General features: G+C 35.8%; 1 protein-coding gene across 6 annotated transcripts in view; it reads right to left on the bottom strand.

The window, feature by feature from the left end:
• Window positions 1–24,907, bottom strand: part of LOC150098783 (lysM and putative peptidoglycan-binding domain-containing protein 2-like) — a 98,266-nt gene that overhangs the window by 49,251 nt on the left and 24,108 nt on the right. For 3 of the 6 annotated variants that reach the window (XR_016549459.1, XM_090404701.1, XM_090404700.1), the window contains exons 1-2: window positions 18,443–18,820; window positions 10,266–10,606 (exon numbers count right to left, since the gene is read on the bottom strand). Coding sequence is in view for 5 of the 6 variants with exons in the window: in XM_090404701.1 (XP_090260827.1) it covers window positions 10,266–10,606; window positions 18,443–18,643 (542 nt within the window). In the remaining variant the exon portion in view is untranslated. Of the gene's footprint in view, window positions 1–10,265; window positions 10,607–18,442; window positions 18,821–24,907 lie in introns of those variants that run through there. The other 3 variants (XM_090404698.1, XM_090404699.1, XM_090404697.1) reach the window with 1 other exon arrangement.

The raw sequence follows: 24,907 nt of genomic DNA, 5'->3' as shown, positions 1-24,907 counted from the left end.
TTTTTCTCATAATTAAAGCTTTGGCCTTCTTACCATACAGATCACTCTTCTTGCCTGTGCATTATACCACTCATGGGGATGCTGATAATCCCTCCAGAACTCTTTCTTGTCTACAACTCATGCTTAATGATACTATTCATCCAACTCCCTGATTTATCCTTCTGACTGGGTATACAGTCTGATACTGCTTTCTTCACACACCCTTTGACCACCACCATCTCTCTCTCCTCTCTAAATTCTTATGCCATTGCACTGCTAAAAGTTGACTCTCAGCATGTCATAATCACCCACTTTGTAATTCCGCACATATATCACTTCTTAATAGAAAATTCTACATGTCTGGCAATCCTCCATGTCAAGACTACACGATACCTTTCCCCAAGTGGAGGCAACATAGCTAGATTGGTTATTGTTAAGTTCTCTGATGCTATGACCAGATCCAGCATTCTCAAACCTTGTGTCTCCTCCATTACATGCTGCCTCATGTAATTATCTCTCAGCAGCTGTATAAATTCCATTTTGTTCCCCACATGACCATTCCTCCTCCAACTTTATGTCCCCATAGTTGAAATCCCCCAAAATAATTACTTGACTTGCATTCATCGTGATAATTTGCCAATGCATATTATTATTATTATACAGGCGCCTCTATGGAGTTCAGAGACTCATTGTGAGAGATCCAATCTATCATACCTCTCCTTGAACCCATTAACAGACAAAGCACTCAACAACTGAATCTGGTAACCCATTCCACTCATTCGCAACTCTCCAAGCAAAAAATCTAGTCCTCTAGAAACAACACCTTTATTCAACTACCAGGAATGATCCCTTGTTCTGGTACCTCTAGCCAAGTGCTGAAACATTTCCCCTGCACTCTTTAAGCAACTTAAATGTTAATATCATATCCCCTCTTTTTCTCCTATCAACCAACTTCTGCAATCCAAACACCCTCAATCTATCCTCATGGGGAACATTCCACAGGCTACTCATCATCTTGGTCACTCACCTCTGAAACCTCTTCACTGCTTCCTCATCCCCAAGAAACCCAGGAAATCAGACTTGAGCACAGTAATCCAGATATGGGCATATCAAGGCCTTATAAAGAGGAATAACAACTTCCTTATCTCTACATGTTAATGTGTTCTTCAATAGCCAAGTAATCCTATGGGCTCCCTTAGAAACCTCAGCAATATGTCCTCTAGACTTTTAACTCTCTGTCTACCACCACCACCCCTAAATCTCTAGCTACATCTATTTCCTGGAATACAGTACCATCAATATGATACATGGCTTGTAATCTGTTTTTCCCAAAATGCATAACTTTACATTTCTCCACATTAAACTGACACCCATTATCTTTTGCCCATTCTGACAGCCTATTTAAATGATCCTGCAAGCTCTCCACATCGTTGATTAACTATTACTATCTAATTTCGCATCATCAGCAAACAATTGAACATTTCCTTTCAGGTTATTTTCTATATCATTTATGTACAAATTAAACAGTAGTGGTCCCAGCACTGAACCTTGAGGCACACCACTAGTCACCTGTTTTCACCCTCCATATACCACTTTCTGATAATCTCTCTAGCAGCCATCCTCTTATCCACTTAACCAGTGTAATGTCAATCATCCCCATTTATTCTAATCTGTGTAACAAAGTCCCATGCAGTATTCTGTCGAATGCCTTTGCAGAATAAAGTAAAATTATCGTGTAGCCATTTCCTTTATCCAACTCAGCTGTTACTCTATTAAAAAAAGTTAGTAAATTACTAAGGCTTGACCGACCCTTTACAAAGCAATGTTGATCCTCATAGAGTATCATATTTTTATCCACCCATTCTTGAATTCTCTTTTTCACTAATTTTTACAATACCTTTACCACCACGACTGATATAGGTCTATAACTTGCTACTGCAGTCTTACAACCTCCCTTATTCAAGAGAATTATTTTGACCTCTTTCCACTCTCTTGGAAATCTACCAGAGCTGAGACTTAGATTAAAGAGCCTAATCAAAGGCATTGCCATTTCCCTTGCACATTCTCGCAAAACCCAAGCTGATAACCCATCTAATCCCACAGTGTATTTACATTGAGATTCTGCAATATCCTAAGAACCTCCCATTCATCGACCTCTGTTCCCCACATCATTGTTTGTCACATATACACTTGCAAAGTGGTCACTCAGTAACTCAACTATTTTATCTGCTTCTGTCACCTTGTCACCATCATCACTCATTAAGGTTAATCTTCCATAGTCATTCTTCCTCTTACTTGCCATATAACGAAAGAAACCTTTGGAATTTGCTTTCGCCTGCTTGGCTAGATTCTTCTTGTAATCATCTGATTTTGCCTTACTTACCATGCTGGTCACCTGTTCTTTGTATACCCTCCACAGCATTTTCTTCTTCTACAGCTTGTGCTTAATGATATTACTCATCCATGTAACTTCTATCTGATTAAGTATACAATTTAATATTGCTTCTTCTAGATGACCATTTGCTATATCCCATGGACAGGGCCGCTCCGTACTGGTGTGCAGGTTGTGCCCCGCATAAGGGCACCTGATTGGGAGGGGTGCCATTTCAAGACAATAAATAGTCAATTTTTATACAATGCTCTTCTTCATGAAGTAAAACTACATAGATTGAACAACTTAAAATAAACAGTAAGGTGATAAAAAATGAACAGTAAACTCAACTACCGATTATCTGCTTTGCTTTGATGTACTGCTTCATAAGTGGTGCGTCAAAGCAGGTTTGAATTGTGTTTTTTTTGTGATATTTGAAAAAAAATTTTTTTTGAGATACTGTATTTATATACTAAATAAATAAAAATTTCTTGAAGTTAATTTCATTTTAATTTGCGAATTCTAATTTTATGGGGGGGGGGGGGTTTGCTGAAATATAACTTGGAACAAAGGTGCCTCTTACCCACAGGGCCCCCCTCTGCCCATGCACTACTAACATCCTTACCATGCAGTGTTTTATGCCATGGCACAGATTTAAGCTTCTTCCTAAGCTTGTCATAATCACCTGCCTTGTAATCCACATATACCCCTATGACCAGGTCCAATACTCTCACACCCCTAGTCTCCTACATCAGCGCTTGCTAAACTGTGGGCCCTGGCCCCCCTTGGGGACCGTAGGTTTTGTTGAGGGGGAGGGGCTGTGAAATAATGAAAACAAATTTAAAATGTTTTAAGACTAAGTAGATTTTTTTTTATCTTAAAAGAAATGTATTTAATTTTTATTATTTCTTTTTTGTTATTTTTTATATTTTAATGGAAAAAATCACACATTGGTTCACAAATTTTGCTTTCTGCGTATTTTGGTGCTTAATGAATATTAGTAAATATATGCTTATTTATATAAATTTCATTTCAAAGCAGAAATCTAAGAATTGCAGTTTCAAATATTTTACCTGATATTGACTTTTTGTGTGGCAGTATTGAAACACATCCATCACAAATTGTTATTAAACTTCTTTTATGTTTTTAATTCTTTCTTTATTATTAATCGTTTTATGTTTCATGTGCTTGTACTGCAAATGTACATTATTAACAATATATCTATCTATATAAAAATATGAGAAATGTGCCATGTCAATGTGTATGTAAGATGCTAAAAATGTAATATTTGCATTTGATTTTTGCAATATTCGCTGTGTATGTTTTGTACTGAATATAAATACAATAAATATTATAATAACATATGTCTATATTATGATTTTTTTTTTACGAGAGGGCCATGAAATATTTTAATTTTTCCAAAGGGGGGCCCTGACATCCAGAAGTTTGGGAAGCACTGCTCTACATCACATGCTGCCTCAAGTAATTATCTAAGTAGGTCTATAAATTCCATTTCCTTCCTGCCATGTGATCTTCCTTCCTGAAGTCCCCTATAATAATTACTTGACCTGTACTCAATTGGCAATGTATGACTTCCAAATCATCTGTGGAACTCCCTGGCCTTTATCAACAACTTAGTGTATATTTTGTCTTACTGGTCTTTATCAACAACTAACTGTATATTTTGTCTTACTGGCCTACCAGACTGCTTCAAATGAACAGCCACCCTCTCACATATCTCCTATTATTATTGGCTGCAATTCATCTACACTCCCATATATTCCCTGGATTACAGCAGCAACCAATTATATATTTCATACTATTGGTCTCTATCTCTATCTATCTCAGAGGTCTAGAAGAAACGAGATGTCATGAGAGTGGGGGGGGTAAGTACAGAGTGTTGACTAATGAAACTGGGAGAGTCATGCTGAATAGCATACAAAATGAGTCCATGAGTGATGCTTGTGTCGACTTGAATGATGGTAAGATATATGGTGATTAAATGATTAAGGGTATGGAGAGCGGTATGCCTGAGGAGTGCTTGGCTGGTGGGACAATAGAAAGAGTGGCTTTAGCAATAAAGAGAGGGCATGATGCAGACAAGATGATATAATGATGGGTACAAATGACTTGAGTGGTGGTATAAATTGGGTAGCAAAAGATTTAAGAACATTGTTAGATATTGTGAAGAGGAAAAGTGTCAATGGGAGGATAGTGTGTGGGTGTGTGTGTGTGCGCTGCCTCGTTTTGACAATTACGAGTTAAGTAGACGAGCGATGATAATGAATGATATGATTGCAAGAATGTGCAAAAAAAGAGGTCTGGAGTGTGTTTGAAGGAAAAAGACAGTTGTATGCTAGAGATGGGCTGCATCTGAACTTGGAAGGACATAAGCGACTGAAGAAGTTACTGTTTGCTGAACAAGTTGAAGTAATTGGGCAGGGAAACTAATATTGAAAAGGTTGAGTGTAAGAGAGAGAAATTTTAGCAGTGATTGTATATTTACTGATCCTCATTCGCAGAATAAATTGCAGAAGAGAGGGGATAAAAATCAGCTTGGGACTACTGAAATCAGCGACTTGTATATCAGTTCTACAGCCAGTACAAGAACTAGAGGGGATCTGCAATTTTTGTATACCAATACAAGAAGCATTCTAAATAAGAGAAAAGAATTTTTGGCATTAGTCAGTGCAATTTCACCAAAAGTTATAGGCATTAGTGAAACTTGGCTGTCAGCAGAAGATGTCATCACTGGAATTGAATGTGATGGGTACAGTATTTTCAGGGAGGATAAAGATAGAACAGGGGGAGGAGTACTGTTGTTGCAGCCAAAGAAAGTAATATATCAAGATGATAGACATGTGAATGAGAGTTCATTTGAGGCAGTCTGATGTGAAATAGTGACCAACACAACCAAATATACAGTTAGATGCTGCTATACGCCAAGGAAGTACAGGGAGAGAGATATTGAATTCATGCATCAGCAAATTAGTGCAATGAGTGCAGGTTTAGTGATTATTATGGGGGATTTTAATTATGGTGATATCAATTGGAAGTAGGAAACATCATGTAGCAAAATGGAAATGGAGTTCATACATCTTCGACGAGATAATTACTTGAAACAGCACATAACTGAAGGGACACATGGTGTGAGAGTGTTGGACCTGATTATTGGTTCAGAGGATATATGCATAAGTATTGACTTGGGAGGTTGCAAATTCTGTGGATTTTTCTGTTAAGAAGTGGTATATATGGAACTACAGGTTAGGCAATTATAACAAGCTTCGGAGTGAGCTTGCAGCCATCCCATGGCAGAACATATTGCAGGGGAAAGATGTTAGCAGGGCATGGGATAAAATCAGCAGGTATCTGAGGAAAGCAATATCAGATTGTGTCTCCATAGTCAGGAAGACAAACAAGGTAGGTGTTAGATGGATGAGCAGTAGTATCAAGCTTGAACTGCAAAAAAAGAAAATGTTATGGAGAATGTACAAGGAGAAATGCAATCAGTACACTCATGAGTAGTACAAGGCTCAAGCTAGGAAGGTTACCAGCATAGTAAGAGAAGCTAAATCAGATTATGAAAAGACCTTAGCCAATGAGATCATTCCCCTTTATAAAGCATTGATACTTCCACATCTGGATTACTGTGCTCAGGTCTGGTCACCTGGATTCCTTGGAGATCAAAAGACTGTGGAGAGGGTTCAGAGAAGAGTGACTGAGTTGGTGAGTGATGTAAAAAATTATCCCTACATTGATAGATTGAGAGCTTGTGGATTGCAGAGGTTGGTTGATAGGCGGAGAAGAGGGGATATGGTAGAAACATTTAAATTACTGAAAGGTTTTTATAGGATTGGTGCAGGGGAAATGTTTCAGTTGTGTGATAGAAGAACAAGAGGTCATCCCTGGAAATTAAAGAAGAGTGTGGTTAACAAGGGTGTGAGAACAAGGCTTTTTGCCTGGAGGGTGGTGAATGAGTGGAATTCATTGCCTGACTTAGTTGTGAGTTCTTCATCTATAAATGAATTCAAGAAGAGATATGACAGATATTGTTTTGCTAGTTTGGGTCTCCCACGATGAGTCTACTGACTGCATGGAGATACCCATAATAATACCAGATAACTTGAAAGGAATTCCAAATATACTGAAGTACTTTTTAGTCTTTTTGCCATAATTTCCTCTGCCATTATTAGCAAAAACCCCTTCTCCCATCCTGTTCCTTCTGTCCTCTCTGAAGATGCTATATCCTTCATATTTTATCTCTATGACTATATCGTTCTCAGTCAACTATGTCTCACTATTACTTTTAGCCAAGCTGAATTAACCAATGCCAAAAACTCCTTGCCCTTATTCCAAATACTTTCGGCATTAGCATACATAAACTGCAATATCCCATTCATTCCACAAGCTCCACTTGTGTTGTTACACCTTGTGTTGCTTAGCCAACTAAAGTTAAAAACCTGGGGTGCTACATTCAGCATCATGTGATCACTCTCCCATTTACTAACCTCTAGGCTGTCTGAACTTGCTCACCTGCATCCCTCTTAAACATTCAAGTTTTCTTGACTCTGCACTTCCGAACTCTCGCTTAACAACTTTCTCAAGACCCCTGACCCCAAATCCATTCAAATGCAACCATCCACTTTACATAAATTCATTCTTCCATCAAAGTCACTCCACACACACCATTCCTCCTGTGCACTGACTCATTTGTGATCATAGCAATGTCTCAGCTCACCTCTATCATAGTGTGGCAACAGATTCAACTTTAAATTTCTCACATGTACTAGCAACTCCCTCATATCTTCTCATATACCACATTTGTCACCTGCAAAATCATTTGTGCTAGCCATAATAAACATTTCTTTTACCTTCACTCTCTTCATCTTTACAGCATCACCAACATTCTTAATCTTGGCACCAGGAAAACACAATTTTGTCACACACTTCTTAAGCACTCCTTTTAATAATGTATCACCATACAAAATTTGATCTTTATTGTAACACTTTTGCTCTTTATTCTCTGCTTTAAACACAAATAAATGACAAAAATACCAATATGTTCAATGGTGAAAAATCAGATAATCATTATATATAAATTTTTAATTAACCTATCTTCTTATCCACACCAACTAATTCCTTCTTCTTAAAGCTGTATAAATGCACTGCTTATAAACCTATTACTAAAGACCATTCCAAATATACTGAGTGGCCATTATATTAGGAATTCTCCATTTATTTAAATAGGGAGGTAGATTGTTACAATATTTTAATGGATTGTCAAGATTATCTAGGTACAGTGGATTGCAAGTAACTTGGTCTGCGAGTGTATCGCAAGACAGCAAAAATTTTTAATAAATTTTAACTTGATAAACGAGTCACGTCTTGCAATACGAGTACTATATTACCTATACGCTTTGTCTGCTGAGCGTCACATGATCACACGCCGCTCGGGGTTGTGGGTAATTGTCTCGCATGCGCGGTCTCAGTCGGCATACCTCATTCATATAGTCAACATTCATGCTAGCATTGTGACCATGTGTGTGTGAGTAAAGCATTTCTTTTATTTTGTGTCCAAATGTAATGACTGTTCTTTATTAACTGTACTACGACAATGGCCCCAATGAAGAAAAGGGTTGAAAAGGAAGGCGGTAAGAAGAAGGAGATGATTATGGTGGAAGTTAAGAAGGGAATCATCAGGAAGCACGAACAAGGTATGCAAGTGGCCGCCACTGCAAGATTTTATAAGCAGTCTATGTCAACGATTTGCACAGTATTAAAGAAGAACTAAAGGAGCTAGATGTAGCAAAAGGAGTCACGAGAGTATCAAAGCAATGGCCACATATTGTAGAAAAGTTGCTTTTGATGTGGATAAATGAGAAGCAACTAGCAGGTGATACTGTGACTTAGAACTTGATCTGTGAGAAGGTAAAGGCTTTGTATGCCAACCTCGTAGGTAAACTGCCAGGTACGTCTACAGAAAATGAGGAGGTCTTCAAGGCGAGCAGGGGATGGTTTGATAACTTTAAGAGGAGAAGTGGCATCCATAGTATTGTGAGGCATGGAGATGCTGCGAGTTCGGACGCAAAGGCAGCTGTGGCGTTCGTTGCTGAGTTTCAGAAGCTCATGGTTTCCGAGTGTTACCTGCTGCAGCAAGTTTTTAATTGCAATGAGACTGGGATTTTTTGAAAAAAGATGCCAAAGAGGACCTACAATACAGCAGAAGAGATGCTCGGTCACAAGCCCACGAAAGACCGTCTCACCCTCTTGCTGTGTGCTAATGCAAGCGGTGATTTCAAAGTCAAACCCCTGCTCGTGTATCATTCTGAGAATCCAAGAGCAAAAGAAATGCAAGGTGCAGAAGAGCCAGTTAAACGTTATGTGGAGGTCCAACAGCAAGGCTAGGGTCACTTGTACCTTGTTCGTTGAGTGGATTAACGAGGTCTTTGGTCCTGCAGTGAAGAAATACCTTTTAGAAAAAAAATTGCCACTCAAAGTCTTGCTGGTTATGGATAATGCTCCTGCTCATCCTCCAGGCTTCGAGGACAACTTACTGGAAGAATTCGAGTTCATTAAGGTCAAGTTCCTTTCTCCCAACACTACTCCATTACTCCAGCCCATGGATCAGCAGGTCATTTCGAACTTTAAAAAGCTTTACACCAAGGCACTATTTCAGCGATGCTTCGAGGTGACCGAAGGAACTAACCTTACCTTCCGAGAGTTTTGGAAAAATCATTTCCACATCGTAAACTGTGTCAAGATCACCGTTAAAGCTCGGGATGGGGTCACCAAGAAAACCCTTAATTCTGCTTGGAGAAAACTGTGGTCTGATTGCGTCAAGGGGTTTGCTCATGAACAGGAGCTGCTAGTTGTCGATGAAACTGTGTCCTTGGGGAAGACCATGGGACTGGAGATGAATGAGGATGACATTCAAGAGCTGGTGGAGGAACATGGCCAGGAGTTTACCACCGACAAACTGATGGATCTGCATCGCGAGCAACAGCAAGAGGTTACGGAGGAGATCTGGTCTGAGGAGGAGGAGAAAAAGATGGAGACATCCCTCTCTTCAAATGAGATTAGGGAGGTGTGTAAAATGTGGGAAACAGTGCAAAATTTAGAAAAGCACCACCCAAGTAAGGCTATGGCAGTTTGATCGATGAATCTGTTTAACGACAATGCAATGTCATATTTCCGTGATATCCTCAAAAAGAGGCAAAAGCAAGTGTCATTGGATAGGTTCCTTGTTAAAGTCGCACAAAAAGAAAAAGAGTCAGACAGCAGTGATTCCGTTAGTAACAATGAAAGTCGTCCTACCCACTACAATTAATTGAATTTACTGTAATATGTAATTGTAATGTAATTAATAAATTTGATTACTTTATGTATTTTGTATTACAGTAATAATTTTTATATGAATATTTTTGAGTTTTGGAACGAATCATCTGAGTTTCTATTATTTCTTATGGGGATATTCACTTTGATATATGAGTGCTTTGGATTACAAGCACATTTCCGGAACGAATTATGCTCGCAAACCAAGGTACCACTGTATCTATGAAGATGCCCAAATAATAATATTATGCATTATGTTTCATTTCCATAAGCAAATGAAAAAATAGTCCTATCAAAACAGCAATATTAAATAACCCCACTTTCTGGCAGGGAAAAAAAAAACTTATTCCTGAATGAGATTGGTTAACTGATCTTCAGTTGAACACCTCATATTCCTCACAACCCTTGTCAAGATTCAAATCCAAGTGTTGCAACCATAAGGTTTGTATATTCCAAATGTTTTTTCTCTCTCTCTCTCTCTCTCTCCCCTTTAGCATAAGCAGATGAAAAATTGAACCTATATTCTCCCAATAAAAAAGTCAATTTAAAATCTAACAAAATATGGTATAGATTCAATACTTACATCGCATGGTCTTCAAATCTTTGCATTTTATCTTTAGTCTGTGCAATGTAACTATCAATCCGGGTTAAAAAATCTTCAGCACTTTCTTCTTTAGTAACCTCTAATGAACTTTCATTTTCATTTGTCACAGCACTCATTGACTGTTCGGACAGGATGCCTATGTTTGCATGCACATTATCACTTTTGTCTCTATGTTGATTTTCAGTATTCTTTCCTAAATTAGATGACTCAGAAGTCACAGGAATAACCCTCAAAATGTCTTCTACAGGAATATTCAAATGGGAACGCAGAAACAAACTATCACTTGTCCATAATTTATTGGCCCTCTTTATTTGTTCCATCTACACTAGTGATATGCAAAAAAAAAAAAAAAAAAAAAATGTATGATAAAATACCAACAGTTAATTTCTAATACAACATATTCTGAGACTAAAGCATATAAAAAAATAAGGACAGTGTTTATTAAATTTAATGTCAAGGCAAACTTAAGCTCATCTAATAAATATGGTTATGTTTATTCAAATGCATATGTCAATTCAATAATGTTTGTCTCATCGATAGTATGCATCGGCAAATAGACTCATTGAGTCAAGGGTAGGTAATTATCATGGGGGTTTCAACTATGAGAATATAGAGTGGAAGGAGGAGAGAGAGAGAGAGAGGACACATGGGAAGAAGGAATGCAATATTTTGATATCTACCAGACAGTCAGTTGCAAATTCAGTCCACTGGCTTGATATCCAAACCCATTTGTTGCAATTTAAAATATCAACCTGAAATGCAGCACTCAACAAAACAACACATGATGTCATCAATTACCTCTGATACTTTATTAAAAATGAAGGTCAGATTATTGAAACAATACTACTCCGTAAACTGATACTGACCTCCATAAATAATCTTACCAACATCTGTCCAAATTTTCTCTATACAAGATCTCATTAGTTTGTCAAAAATTTTAATAACCAGAGAAGAAATGCAAACTAGTGTAGAATTTCAAGCATCCAATTTACCACCCTTATGCAATCTTATCTTCATTCCATTTCTATATGGAAGACAAGATTAAATGGCATTCTCCTTTCCTTAGCACACTCCCCCTTATGTTGGTATCCTGAGTACTTAGTGTTCTAAATACATCTATTTCATTCACTTCCATCTTTCAACATTCCACATCCCCTGGAAATAAAGGCTGTTCTACCAAGATGAAATAACCTGAAGAAATTATGATAATGTTATTTTCGACTACTGAATGTTAACAAGGAAACATATAAAACTTTTTGATAATATTTTATATAAAACATAAAATATTATCAAAATTCAAATGAAATGTTACACCAAATGCATGGGGCATGTATGTTAGCAGTCACTGTTATACAGGTGCATTCTATAATTGGCTGCAAAGTTGAACTCTGATGTGTTGAGTGATCTTATGAGCGTTTTTCATATGTCACCAAGGATCGTCCCTTGGTTTCTGTTAAGGCTGCCTCTTGAATGGATCACTACTGCAGCTTCTTTGATGTTGCAGGTATGAAAATCTTCTAAGGTACAGCATAGTACTTTTATCCCATTCAATGTTGTGACTGGTATTAGAAAAATGGAGAGCTAAACCAGAATTGTCTTCTCTATTGTTGTCAATGTCTCCAATGTGTTATTTTTGTCTTATCTCTAAACTTCAAGAAGTTTGACCTATGTAATTTAAACCACAAGAGCAAGGAATGTTGTAAACTCCAGGATGTTTATAGAAAGCAATCTTGTCCTTTGGTGACTGTAATAAGTTGCGAACTGTCTTTATTGGTTTGAAGGCCACTCAGACCTCATGAGGTCTTAGTAGTTTTGCAATTTTCCGTGAAACTGTGCCAGCAAAAGGAATGGAAATAGAAGACCTGTAGTGAGATTCTTGGGTTTGCTGTTGGGAGGGGTTGGAGAAAAGAATCTTTTTTATCAATTTTTTTCTGATAATCATTGTTTGTTAAAGTTTTAAAGATGAGATCTAATTTGTCTGTTAAAACTTTGTCATCTCTTATGATGCAAACTGCCCTGTTTTTCAGCATATGTATAGTATTCATATTATGTTGTTGGAAGTTTTTCCCACTTGCTTAGACTATAATAAATTTAGTTTAATCCTTTATCCAAGTGTAAGCAAACAAAGTTTACATCTGAAGTATCTTCAGGACTGAGACAACTCAGTCCTGAAGATACATATATAACATATAAGAACATATATAATGCTATGTATTAAGGGAAGGGCCACTACCCAGATCGGTTTCGACTTTTATTGAGGTCTCATCAGTGGGAGCCAGACCCAGAGGTCTAGCCCCAACTGACAAAACCTCAATATAAAGTTTGAAACTGGTTAAAGTTTTGTCTTTACTTTTGTTTTTACTTTTTTTTTTCCCTGATAATCATTGTAACAGAGACAGAGAAATCCAAGAAATCCAAGAGAAATTGTAACATGGGACAGAGAAATCCAAGAGGAGAAAGATTAATACAGTTCTGTGAAGAAAACAATCTGGTAACAACAAATACTTTATTTAGCCACACTCCTAGGAGACTTTACACATGGAAAATCCACGGAGACAGCTATAGGAACCAGATTGACTATATAATGATTAAAAAAAGATTCCGGAATAACATCTTTACATCAGTGGAAGCCAGACCTCTGGGTCTGGCTCCCATTGACGAGACCTCAATAAAGGTTGAAACCAGTCTGGGTAGTGGCCCTTCCCTTAATGCATAGCATTATACATGTCCACAAGGAGATGTGCTTTGCATTATGGGATATACTAAGACCCATAGACAAGTGATGAGAGCTTGGTCGACCTTTACCATGAGTTGCATCAGTCCTGAAGATACTTCAGGGGCAAATTTTGTTTGCTTACACTTGGATAAAGGATTAAACTAAATCATATTATATTATATATACTCCTCTACCTGCTCAGCAGTCTCATCAAAATATTTGGTGGCTGGGTGAAATTGGTTCCCCACTGCTCATGCAACTCTCGCTTATGGCTCCAAGTAGCTGGTAAAGTGCACCAGCAGCTATACCCTGGGACTATGCCTCGGCTATGCATGCAAAACTAAGTAGGGGTATCAGCATTTTATGCTGTAGTGAAGTAAAATGTCTCCTCCTTGTTGCACTTGAAGACTGGAATGGCAGAGTTAGCAGATGACCATAATTTAATTTGACAATGATAATAAAGGCATGACAGCAAACTATGTGACACAGTCTGGGCGCACACTCCGTGACAAAAGAGATGTGGCCAGTCACTGTGGAAGAGACAGGAACCTCACCATGTAACCTTCCGTAGTAAACCATGAAACAGAGAACTATGTTGGATTCAAGCAATAGAGACAAGATTGGACCCTCTGCAACTTCTGTCTCTTGGAAACATTACAGGGAAGAAGAGAAAGAAACTGGGGAACGTAAGATACTATGAAAATAGCATACGACGAAGATACCTTAAACCCTCCAGGGAGGGTATCTCCTGATCCTTCACGTCTGAAAACCAAGAAACTTCTCTTAAGGCTTTCAATTTGGAATGTAAGGACCTTATATGAAGCTGGGAAGTTAAATAACCTTATACAAGAACTTCAAGCAATGAGAATTGACATTGCTGATATCAGTGAAGTCAAATGGACTAATAGTGGAAAAATAAACAGAAAGAGCCATTCAATTATATATTCATGTGGACACAGTCATAGAAATGGAGTAGCAAAAAAATAAGACTGCACAATCCTTACTTGGATTTTGGCCCATAAATGACAGGATAATTGCATTAAAAATTGCAGCTCAACCTTTTAATATTTTTTATTATCAAAATATATGCACCTACTTCTGATTATCCAGATGAAGATGTAGAATGTTTCTATGAAGGCATTCAAAATGCACTTAACAATGCTGAATCAGATGACATAGCTATCGTTATGAGAGATCTAAATGCTAAAGTAGGCTCAGAAGAGATCTCTTCCTGCATGGGAAACTAGAGCCTGGGATAGAAAAATCCAAGAGGAGACAGATTAATACAGTTCTGTGAAGAAAACAATCTGGTAACAACAAATACTTTATTTAGCCACCCTCCTAGGAGACTTTACACATGGAAAATCCACAGAGACAGCTATAGGAACCAGATTGACTATATAATGATTAAAAAAAAGATTCCAGAATAACATCTTACAAGCCAAAACAAACCCAGGGGTTGATATTGGATCAGATCACAATCCTGTGGTCATTGAAGCAGCAATAAAATTAAAGAAACCAATGAAACCAATAAACATAGTAAAATATGATCTTGACTCCGTTAAAAATCAAGAAATACAAGATAAATTTTTAAAGGAACTGACACAATCCACTGCTGTTAACATTCTTGATTCCATCAAGTATCCTTACCCTAAAGAAGAGATTGATGATAGATGGCAGAAATTTAAACAGGACATAAAAAGGCAATAAAACAAACAATTCCCAAATTTGAGAAGAAGAAGATGAATAAACTCTGGGTGAATGACAAGATACTGAAATGATGGAGGAAAGAAAGAAACACAAAAATCGTCCTAAATACAAGAACTTAAACAAGGAGATCAGGAAAGAATGTAGGATTGCAAAAGAACTATGGCTCAACAACAAATGCAAGGAAATTGAACTTCTGGACAAAAAACACAAAACCAGAGAACTTCATGAAAAAGTTAGAGAGCTAACTAGCAAATCTTGCAAAAGGGTAGGCTCTCATTGCATTGAAGGTACCAGAAACATCCTAATGGAGGAAGACAAAATAAGGGATAGATGGGTAGAGAACTCAAAGGAACTCTACAATAACGATAGAATAGATAAGCCGATGCAAGAAGATTTCGAGGGACCTACTATTCTTACCTGGGAAGTAACAAATGCCATTAGGAAACTGAAACCAGGAAAAGCTCCAGGAATGGATGGATTATGGCAGAATATCTAAAGGCTTTAGATGATAAGGCTATAAGGTTACTGACTGACATATGCAACAAAATATACAAAACTGATCACTTGCAAAAAGATTTTAAGCACTCGACATTCCTACCAATACCTAAAAAATCGAAGCCAATCAAATGTGAAGAGTACAGAACAGTCAGTCTGATCAGTCAGATAGCAAAAGTTATGTTATATATCATCCTAGAAAGAAATAAACATAAAATCAAATTGGAAATTAATGAAACATAATCTGGTTTTTAGGAAAATAAAGGAACTAGAGAAGAACTCTTCAACATTAGAACTATTACAGAAAGATATCTGGAGAAGCAGAAAGAAGTCTACTTATGTTTTATTGACTACACAAAGGCCTTTGACAATATACAACATGAACAACTAATCAAATATCAGGAAATTAGGAGTAGATGGTAAAGATACCAGATTACTGATAAATCTATATTGGGAGAAAAATGCTTCAATAAAAATATCAGGAGAAATTCCCAGTAAAGAAGGGTGTCAGACAAAGCTGTGTTCTTTCTCCTATATTGTTTAACCTCTATACTGAAAATATCTTCCAGCAATTAGAAGAATTTAAAGGAGTCAGCATAGGTGGCAGGAATATGAACAACTTAAGATATGCAGATGATACATTACCGCTAGCTGAAAATAAAAAAGATCTTCAAAACCTACTAGAAGAGACTGAAACTAAGTGAAAAATATGGACTTAATTTCAACTTCAAAAAAACCAAAACCATGCTGGTAACAAGAGAAAATACCCAATACTGTATAAAAATTACGATCAGAAGAAATACTTTAGATCAAGTAGACAGTTATATATATTTGGGTCAACTAATTACAGAGAAAGAAAGTGGTGAATGGAAAATATTAAGAAGAATAGAAATTGCTAGATCAATCTTCATTAGCATGAAAAACATTCTGACCTCAAGGGAAATTCGCACAAAAACAAGAATTATGCTGTCCAAATGCTATATGGAGCAGAAACCTGACAATATCAAAATATTGTGAAAATAAACTAAAAGACTTTGAGATGTGGATCCTCAGAAGAATTCTTAGAGTCCCATGAACTGCCAAAAAAACTAATTTAGAAATATTAGAGATGATTGGAGAAGATACGAACTCTGTTGAAAACCATTAAGAAAAGGAAAACCACCTACCTTGGTCACATACTAAGGCATGAATCCCTACAAAAAAAAAAAAAAAAAAAACTTCTAGAAGGAATGATACAAGCAAAGAGAAGGACCTTTTTGTCCTATGAAGAATGTAAAAGAGAAGAAAAACCATACATGGTGGAAGCTCATGGTAGTCAATCTCCTAGAAGGAGATGACATCTGACAAGAACAACAGTACTCAACTTTTGTAAAATATGGTGTGATGAAGAAAAATGCAGGTAATGGTCAGTGTGGGTCAGCATGTGGTAAACCTTAGATCAATATTGCCATCCATTTGTTTTGTGATTAATGCATCTAGAAATGGTAATTTTCTTTCCCTTTCGAGTTCTAAGGTAAACTTGATTTTTTGATGAAATGAGTTTATTGAAGTTAAGAAATCAAGTAGTTCTGCTTACTATGTTTCCATATAATGAAAATGTCATCAATGTATCTCCACCATACTGATGGTTTTGGATCCATATGTGACAAGATATCTTTTTCAAACTTCTCCATAAATAAGTCCACACATGGAGGAGATAGAGGACTACCCATCGCAAGACCTGATAGTTGTTTATATATCTTCTCATTCCATTTGAAGTGATTTGAATTGAGGCAATGTCTATAAAGTTGAGCAATATCTTGAGGAAATAGATTGTCTATGATGGTTATGATTTCATTCACTGGGACATTGGTAAACAAAGACACTACATCTAGGCTAGCAAGAATGTCCGTTCCTGATGTTGGGATATTTCTTGGTTTTTCAATGAAATGTTGTGTATTTCTGATATATGTGTCTGTATTGCAAACATGTGCTTTCAGAAGATGAGCTAGATGTTTTGATAGTAAGTAAGTAGGGGGATTATCCCATCCACTGTTGGGTGAAGAGGTATACTGATTTTGTGAACTTTCGGTGAACCATATAATCATGGAGTTAACGGATGTGATGACTTAAATTTCTTTTTAAGATATGTTGGCCAATTGTCCATATTGCATAGAAGGTTATTTGTTTCTATGTGGTTCATCCAAGTGGGGTCTGAGTCTAATTCACAATAAGTGGATGTGTCAGCAACACTGGGAGCTTTGATGTATAATCTCTGGTGTTTAAAAGGGCCTTGGAGTTTCCTTTGTCCACCTTGAGAAGAATTATATCTTCGTTTTCTTTTAAATTGGTTAGTGCTCTTTTTTCTGAAAGAGTGATGTTCTTGTTTGGTGGTCGTGAAGATGAGAGGATGAGTGCAGGTCTTCAATCTCAAATCATTAGCAACTGGTTCAGGTAAAGAATTAAATGCCTTCTCCATAATAATAGTACAATACCTTGGGAACTACCATGCTGAAGGTTGTAGTCCTGTTATCTCTCTGTTACTTTCAAAACTTTATAGCTCATTAAATAGTCTGTTTGGATGTGGGCAGTGGCGGCGCACTCAGGATTTAATCTTGGGGGGGGGGGGGGGGAAGCACACTCGAGATTTAATCTTGGGAGGCCGAGTTGAGACGATTTGAGAATGGACACTACACACTGCATTCCACCTATGACTAAGCATCTTCAATGATCGCTAATTCATAAGTAGTATACAAATAGAAGACACGGCACAACAAGATTTTTGGAAAATGTCTAGTGTGTTTTTTTTTGGGGGGGGGACCTTGGCCCACCCTCTAGGCGCGCCACTGTACCTGTCTATGCTCTGCGATCCACATAACGGTACTGATTCTACACAAGTGCATGTATTAAAAAATGAGCTACTCATATTTGTTGAAACTAATTAAAAAACTGTGTGGAATAACAGTTTATTAAAACATATATGCAGAAAATTTTCACTTGTAAGAAAGTATATAATTTCTTAGCAAGTATAATTTAATTTATTAAAACGACGTTTACAACAGAAAAGCTTTTCAAAAAGAAGTTCGCAGCGAACAATTCTCAGTTTCAGAAAATCATTATTGAACCAATCGTATTATTGCATAAATAATAAAAACATATAATCATGACTGTGTGCATGCTTGTTTAACAACTGGGCGTTTCGGAATCATACGTCAAATCGGAAGTTAATGTGTTTCGAAGTAACCGATATACTTACCGTCACTCCATAACGAAGAGCTAAACCTTGTAACGTATCACCAGGTTGCACAATATGCTGAATAAATCTCTCTTTTCGCAAAATATTATTTGACATGCTTCCATATCTAACTTGTTTTTTCACAAAAGAACCAAGACAAGCTCTTTCGCCGTCTGCATCATGTAAGGCAGCCATGTTGCTATCGCACCCTCTCGCAGGCATGCACAGCTGGCTACAAGTAATAAAAAACAAAACGTGTGTATTTAGGACACATTAAGCTAAGCCAAGATAAGATGAAATTTAAATATATATATATAATAAACTTCATTTATCTATGTAAGAAATTTTTTTCATTTGCGACGGCGCAGTTTTCCTCTAATAATCATAAATGCACATAAAATCCGCTCACACACACTGAAAATAAACGAACAAAAAAGAACTACGATATTTTTATTACTTCAGAAAAGCAGCAAGCGAAATAGAGGGTGTGGCAGACTTAAACCGAAAACAGTACATGCGTGAAGAACTCATAATTATTGCATAGATGAAAAAAAAAAAAAACAGATTATCTGCATAATAAAACAACGAAAACTAGAGCCAAGTGTCGAGACCTATGTTTCTTTTACTAATAATGAAATGGTGGAACTTCTACTAATAAAGTATACTTTTAAAAAACATTATTTCGAAAAACATTCGGTAAAAGTGAAATAAACAGTTTTAAGACGTATCATAAAAGCATAGCGCCACTGTAAAAAGGAACTGCCCTGAGAAGAAATCGTACTATAATACCTTAACTAGTCTCTTAGAAATAACAGTTCGTAACTTGGATGAAATGGTGAGGGAAGCCTGCTGAAAACAAGTTCCTCTAACCCAAGAGTCTATAACCTTTTGTCGCTGAAGAGCCGTTTTAATGAAAACGGCATTCAATTGAACATTTCGAGAGGCGCACCTTAAAAATAATAAAATAATATAAAACGCAACAACAGGAATATAACAATATAATACTTGTGATTTAAATTGATTATATGCATCTTTATCTTAAAATAAAAGATTCTTAAATAAAAACTGAAATGGACTCTAGCCAATCCTTAGCTAGTATTAGAAACCATTCCATACCAACTAGCTGGAATGATGTTAATATATGTATATAGTAGACAACACTAATAATAGGACTCTAGCGTTAATGTATAATTTTTTATTTTATTTTATTATTGTTTTTTTATTTTCATTTTAATTTTTTTTATTTTTTTTCTCACCAGAGGTCAGGCCAACAATTGTTGTAGCAGTTGGTCAGTGTCTTTAACAAACCAGTTTGATTGTACTATAGCTTGTTTCCTGTGTATAGTTGTATGCTCCAGAAGATGACCTTAACATAAAGTCAAAACGTCGAATGTAGATTTTAGTTATATTAAACTAAAGTTTTTATTCTAACACGGTAGTTGTCTCCATAATTTTCAAAAATGCATTCGGATCACCGTGTAAGCCTAAAAGAAAGGAGAAATAGATTATCTTCCAATTCTTTCATTTAAAAAGAAAAAAAAAATCCAACTCATCTCAGAAAAGCAGCAAAAATTTTTCCGTCACTAGTTGCCGATCCCTGCTTCATAAGAAGAATACATCTGATTAGCGCCCATGAAAATAATAACCTATAAAAGAGGAAAACGCAGAAATAGAACTTTTATGAGAAGAAAGGCTGAGTCGATCCAGATACTTTAATTTTTTTGAAACTTTGTGAATATAATTGACTACTTTTTTATTAATTATTTTTCACAAATTTAGTTAAAAATTTAAATTTCTATTATACTTCAAACATATGCAAATATATTTTTGATTATTTAAAAACGAAAAAAAAAATTCTGAAATGTCAGTTTTTTTTTTTTGTTTTTTTTCATTCCGATTTTTCGTTACGACCACTCTTCTTTCTCTCTTCCCCACAGATAGCCACTAGTTGGGATCATTGCAGATATGAAGCTTATTTCAAAACTGCTGCGATGGTGAGACAACAATTCTTGAATCTTTCTTCCAACCTCATACCTTCACTCTCAGATTTTAATCTTACAAAACATGCAAACCGTCCGGAAAAACACATGATTTACATAACACATTGGCTTCATAGCTTTTTGCTTAAACTTTAAATCAAAACAAACAACCAATCAACCATTAAATTAAAACAACTAACCAATCCATCCGTCGAAAAATCAGAAAGAAAATATATTGTAAATGTTTAATCAAATTCAAAATAAAAAAAAGGAGAAAAGAAACCCACATCTAAACATCCACTATTAAACGAGCTATAAAGTTTCAAAGTGACAGAGCGAGATAACGGGATTACAAACTTCAGTATGGGAATTCCCAAAATATTGTACTATTTCTGTCTATATTTTCCTATAATGCAAATTCATGTTTAATCAAGTTTCGCATACCTATAGATTTCACTAAGCTGATTTTGATAACGTCTTGCTGTTGTTGTCTTGTGTTGTTATTATTATTATTATTATTATTATTATTATTATTATTATTATTATTATTATTATTATTATTATTATTATTTGACACCTCTAGGGAGTCCAAAGACTCATTGAGGGAGAGTGTACCAACAGCATCGAACAATTGGTCCCCTTCACTCCTACCACTCTCCATGTAACAAAGCTTCTCAACCGCTCCCTTGTGCAATTTTCAGGGACATCCCTTTGTCCTTATCTCTTACTACCATTACCATGTCCTTCTAATAAATACTTCCAAATTTTTAAATGTCTCGATCATTTTAGTCCATCTTCTGTTCACTGAATTTTTTTTTAAGTTATTACTCTCGGTATATCCTCATAATCAACGTTCTACAGATCTGATATTGTTTATGTCACCTGTTTAGTATAATCTCTAAAATTTCTTTGTCCCTTTCAAATCCCAGTAACCAAATCTGAGGACAGCAATCCAGATGTGCTCTGACCATGGTTCTATACAACAAAACAAGCAATCTCTTCTCTCTGATGATCAAGATGCTTTCCTCAACATCGCAGCAATCCTTCAAATTTCTATCAACTCTCAATCCCAAGATATTTTATATCTCCTTTACTTCTTCCATTATACTTTTTCTAATAGTGTGTGTGTGTGTGTGTGTGTGTGTGTGTGTGTGTGTGTGTGTGTGTGTGTGTGTGTGTGTGTGTGTGTGTGTGTGTGTGTGTGTGTGTGTGTGTGTGTGTGTGTGTGTGTGTGTGTGTGTGTGTGTGTGTGTGTGTGTGTGTGTGTGTGTTAAGCAATCTTTAAGAAGATTCAAGATGCAGTATTTTTATACTTTTGCAAATAAATATATCATGAATTATAAGATTAACATGTTCACATCAGGATGTTTTGTGCTGACTAGTGAGAAATAAGACATGAAACACCCAAGCAATGAATGTTAAACGACACTATCTGTTCTAGATAATCATTTTCACACTAGATGATAAGAATTATCTAAAACAGATAATGCTCTGCTCACTATGACTCACTGGAGACTTGAAGTGGTACACAAAGCTATGTTTGGTGTCCAGAGCAAGGTTTCCAATTTTATCTAATTTTTTGTCTACTCTCAATAATAATGTACATTGGATTTAACTTGTTTTTGTGGCAAGAATGACATAAAAAATGAAAATGAAAATGAGTGAATATAGATATACATAATTAGTATTATTATATGGCATCAAGACGTACATACTGAAGGTGGTGTGGCCATAACACTAGAAGTTCCTGATGCTGGAGGAGTAAAACTATTACTGCCGTGAAAAAGAACCTCCTCTGTTACATCTTTTCCCTATATTGGGATCCTCTATACGAATAATAGTCCTCTGTTTCTTCTGTGAGGCCTGTGAAGTTGGCTGAGTCATTCCAGGCATGTGAGAAATTCCTTATTTCTCACATACCTGGAATGACTCAGGCATTCCAGGCATGTGAAATTATCGAAAATTAATGCTATAATTTAATCGTTTTCACATAATATGTAATCTCATGCTGAATGTAATGAATTATATCCTTTTACATGGTAAGTATATGTAAAGTATAGAACTCATAATTATAAATATAAGTATATGAAACTGTGAATGTCATATTGGCAAAGTTTTTCTCAAACTTCCACATAGATTGTATTTGATTGTATTTAAATAATCATCTCTTCGGATACATTGCTTTAAATTTTAGTTTGATCAGCGTTCCCGAATTTAAAGGGCTCCTCCTCTCCCGCCCATCCGAAAAAATGTAAAAAAAAAAATCGTTAAAATTTCTTATTAAACCGAATTTTAATGTGTTCATATTTAATGTGTAGTAAATCTTGAGCTGCTGTTGGCTCATCATCATCATCATCATCATCAGCCATTGTCGATCACTGGTGGATGAAGGCTTTTCCAAGATTACTCCAAAACTCTCTGTCCATGGCTCTCCTTTTCCATGTCACTCCTGCAAATCTGATGATACCATCAATCTACCGTGATTTAGGTCGGTGTCGTGGTCGTTTTTCCTCTCGTGGAATCCAATCCAGTACTTCTTTTGTCCATCGTTGATCTGGTCTTCGAGCAATATGCCCAGCCCATTGCCACTTCAGATGTTTCACTCTTCCTATGATGTCAGAGACTTTGGTTTGATTTCTTATCCATGTATTCCTTCTATGATCCAATCTTGTGATACCAAGCATGCTTCTTTCCATACTAAATTGTGTTGTTCTTAATTTGTTAATTTCCTTTGCATTCAGTGTCCATATTTCACAGCCATATGTCAGTATAGGAAGAATACACTGATTAAAAACTTTTCTCTTCAGGTATAATGGTAGTTAGCTTTTGAATATTGAATGTAATTTTCAGAATGCTTTCCACCGAAGCATCGTGCGCCTTTTAATTTCCATGATATTTTGTTCTATTGATATCTGTTGTCATCTTATTACTTTGAAATTATTAAAAAATTAACAAAATAAATTTTTAGTACTGACCCTTTATTAATTTGTATGGCTATTTTGCTTATTTTTCTTTAGGATTACCCCTTTAATGGTGCAAAAAAAAAAGAATATTAATTTAGAAGAGTAACATGGAAAATTTTCTAGATATAATATCTATTTTAATACACCTATTTAAAGCTCCGACTGGTAATTCCCGCTCATTCATAAAAACTGGGGAACAATGTTGCTCGCATCCATAGCGATCCTTAAGCTATACGTGTTCCCTGTGTGGTGCTAAATGAGCAACAGCGATAGGTAGCCAGTCCATCCGAAGGATCTCCTGGCCAATTTCATGATGTTTACAGAATATAGTGACTTGCAGACACTTGAGTTTAGAAACGTTGGCCCTACACTACGTATTTGTCAATTAAATATTGAATCTATTAGCAAAGCCTAATGTGAATATTTATTGAAATTATTGCTAACCAGCAGTGATGACGGGATTGCTGTCCAGGAAACACGTGCTGCTGATCCTGAACAGCTCCTTAAAAGAGGTCGCATTCCAGGTTACATTGCTATTGGTGCAACTTATCACGAAGTATATGGAATAGCAACTTAGCATTTTAAAAAGGAATAGCAATTTTAAAAAGGCTGACTGGAATAAATACGCAAATGAACTTGACAAATGTATTCGCTGGGTAGTTCCAATAAGTAGTAATTTTAATCGATTTATAGGCCTGCTTGCTGCCAAGAAAAGTATTCCTAGAGGTATTAGGCATAACTATATGTTTGGAGAGAAGAATGTGAATTGCTCTATGAGAAATATCAGATGAACAAAGACCCAAAAACAACAGACGAACTTCTAGCAATATATATATATGTATATATATATATATATATATATATATATATATATATGTATATATATATATATATATATATATATATATGTATATATATATATATATATATATATATATATATATATATATATATATATATATATATATATGTATATATATATATATATATATATATATATATGTATATATATATATATATATATATATATATATATATATATATATATATATATATATATATATATATCCCGAAGGAAAAAACGGGTAAATACAGCTGAAGGTATAGACTTTACTCATTCCAGCCGTAAAGCTTGGAGCCTTCTTAGGAAACTAGGTAGTAGTGCTCCATTGATTAAGAACAACCAAGAATCTCTTCAGATCAATTAGCCATACATATTATTAACACATCACGTATCCAAATTAATAAAAATCATAGAAGATATATTAGGAGAAAATTTAAAAAATTTAACAAGTCTTCATCTATAACCTCTAATTTCGCACGCTCTTTTACGCTGCAAGAAGTTGAACCAGCCTTAAAGGAATTAAAGCCTGGTAAGGCAGTTTTGATAACTACTATTTTTAAAAAAGAAAAAATACTTTCCACTTTAAAGCCTGGTAAGTCTAATGATAAACTAGAAAGTTACAGACCTATTACTCTCCTCAGTTGTTGTTTTAGACATTTTGAAAGACTTATTTATAATAGAATGAGTTTCACAATTTTTA

The sequence above is a fragment of the Typopeltis vanoorti genome, chromosome 15 (assembly GCF_054136105.1).
Source record: "Typopeltis vanoorti isolate ZY-2024b chromosome 15, IOZ_Tvanoo_1.0, whole genome shotgun sequence".
NCBI classification, from domain to species: domain Eukaryota; kingdom Metazoa; phylum Arthropoda; class Arachnida; order Uropygi; family Thelyphonidae; genus Typopeltis; species Typopeltis vanoorti.
Note: the sequence above shows the minus strand (reverse complement) of the source record. Positions and strands in the feature narration are given on the sequence as shown.